This window comes from Morus notabilis, unplaced genomic scaffold (genome assembly GCF_000414095.1).
Source record: "Morus notabilis unplaced genomic scaffold, ASM41409v2 C11314980, whole genome shotgun sequence".
Classification (NCBI taxonomy): Eukaryota; Viridiplantae; Streptophyta; class Magnoliopsida; order Rosales; family Moraceae; genus Morus; species Morus notabilis.
Window position 1 is genome coordinate 1 of NW_010385011.1, and position 792 is coordinate 792.

At 37.5% G+C, this 792-nt stretch overlaps 1 protein-coding gene across 1 annotated transcript; it reads right to left on the reverse strand.

Annotated features, from left to right (window-relative positions):
• Positions 1 to 233: 233 nt before the first annotated feature.
• LOC112094886 (calsequestrin-1-like) lies at positions 234 to 784 on the reverse strand. Its single transcript, XM_024176592.1, has 2 exons — positions 773 to 784; positions 234 to 671 (listed from the first exon to the last, which is right to left on the reverse strand). The coding sequence occupies exon 2, from the start codon at positions 563 to 565 to the stop codon at positions 236 to 238; it is 330 nt and encodes a 109-aa protein (XP_024032360.1). The 5' UTR covers positions 566 to 671; positions 773 to 784; the 3' UTR covers positions 234 to 235.
• Positions 785 to 792: the final 8 nt, after the last annotated feature.

Sequence of the window (792 nt, forward strand, 5' to 3'; positions counted from 1 at the left end):
TTTTTTTTTTTTTTTTACAAAAAAATGACAAAAACTAAAAATACAACTAAATAGCACCCAATACATAACAAGATTGAAAGTGAAGAGACCCACATTCGTTGAAACACCAGAATATGATTATGAACCATTCCATCGACTATCAAATACATGACCGATTAAGCAATTGAAACAAAGATTACTTCAAAGATACCATATGTGTTATTTATGCATTAACTCTACCACTTATTCGCACATTTCAAAACCTCGTAACAAAGAAAAAAGGAATAAGTATAAAGATACATACCATATAGACAGTGTTGAAAAGTCTTTTGTGGCAATTGGAGCAATCGAAAAGTTTGAGATCTTGAAGAAAGAACTTCCGCTTGTTTTCTTTGTCTCCTTCATCTCCATCGTTATCGTCTTCTCCATCGTCCTCTTCATCATCATCTTCGTCGCCGTCGTCATCCTCTTCTTCTTCATCGTCGTCGTCATCGTCGTCATTATCATCTTCTTCATCGTCGTAATCAGCGTCCTCCTTCTGATCTTCAATTTCGACTTTATCGCCGTCCGTTTTGTTTACTTCCATTGCGCGTCGGAGCGTGTCTGCTGTTTCTCTGGGTCTGGAGAGCGAGGCTCGTCATCGCGGCCATATTCAATCACCTCTATCAAATTTACCATCCCTTTCTCGCTCTCTAAAAAAAGGGATTAAACCCAGAATGGGAAAGAGAAATTAAAGCGAAGTGGAAAACATAAAACATAACATTGATCTGCAAAATAATGGGAAGAAACATACAATTTTACCAGAGCTGATGA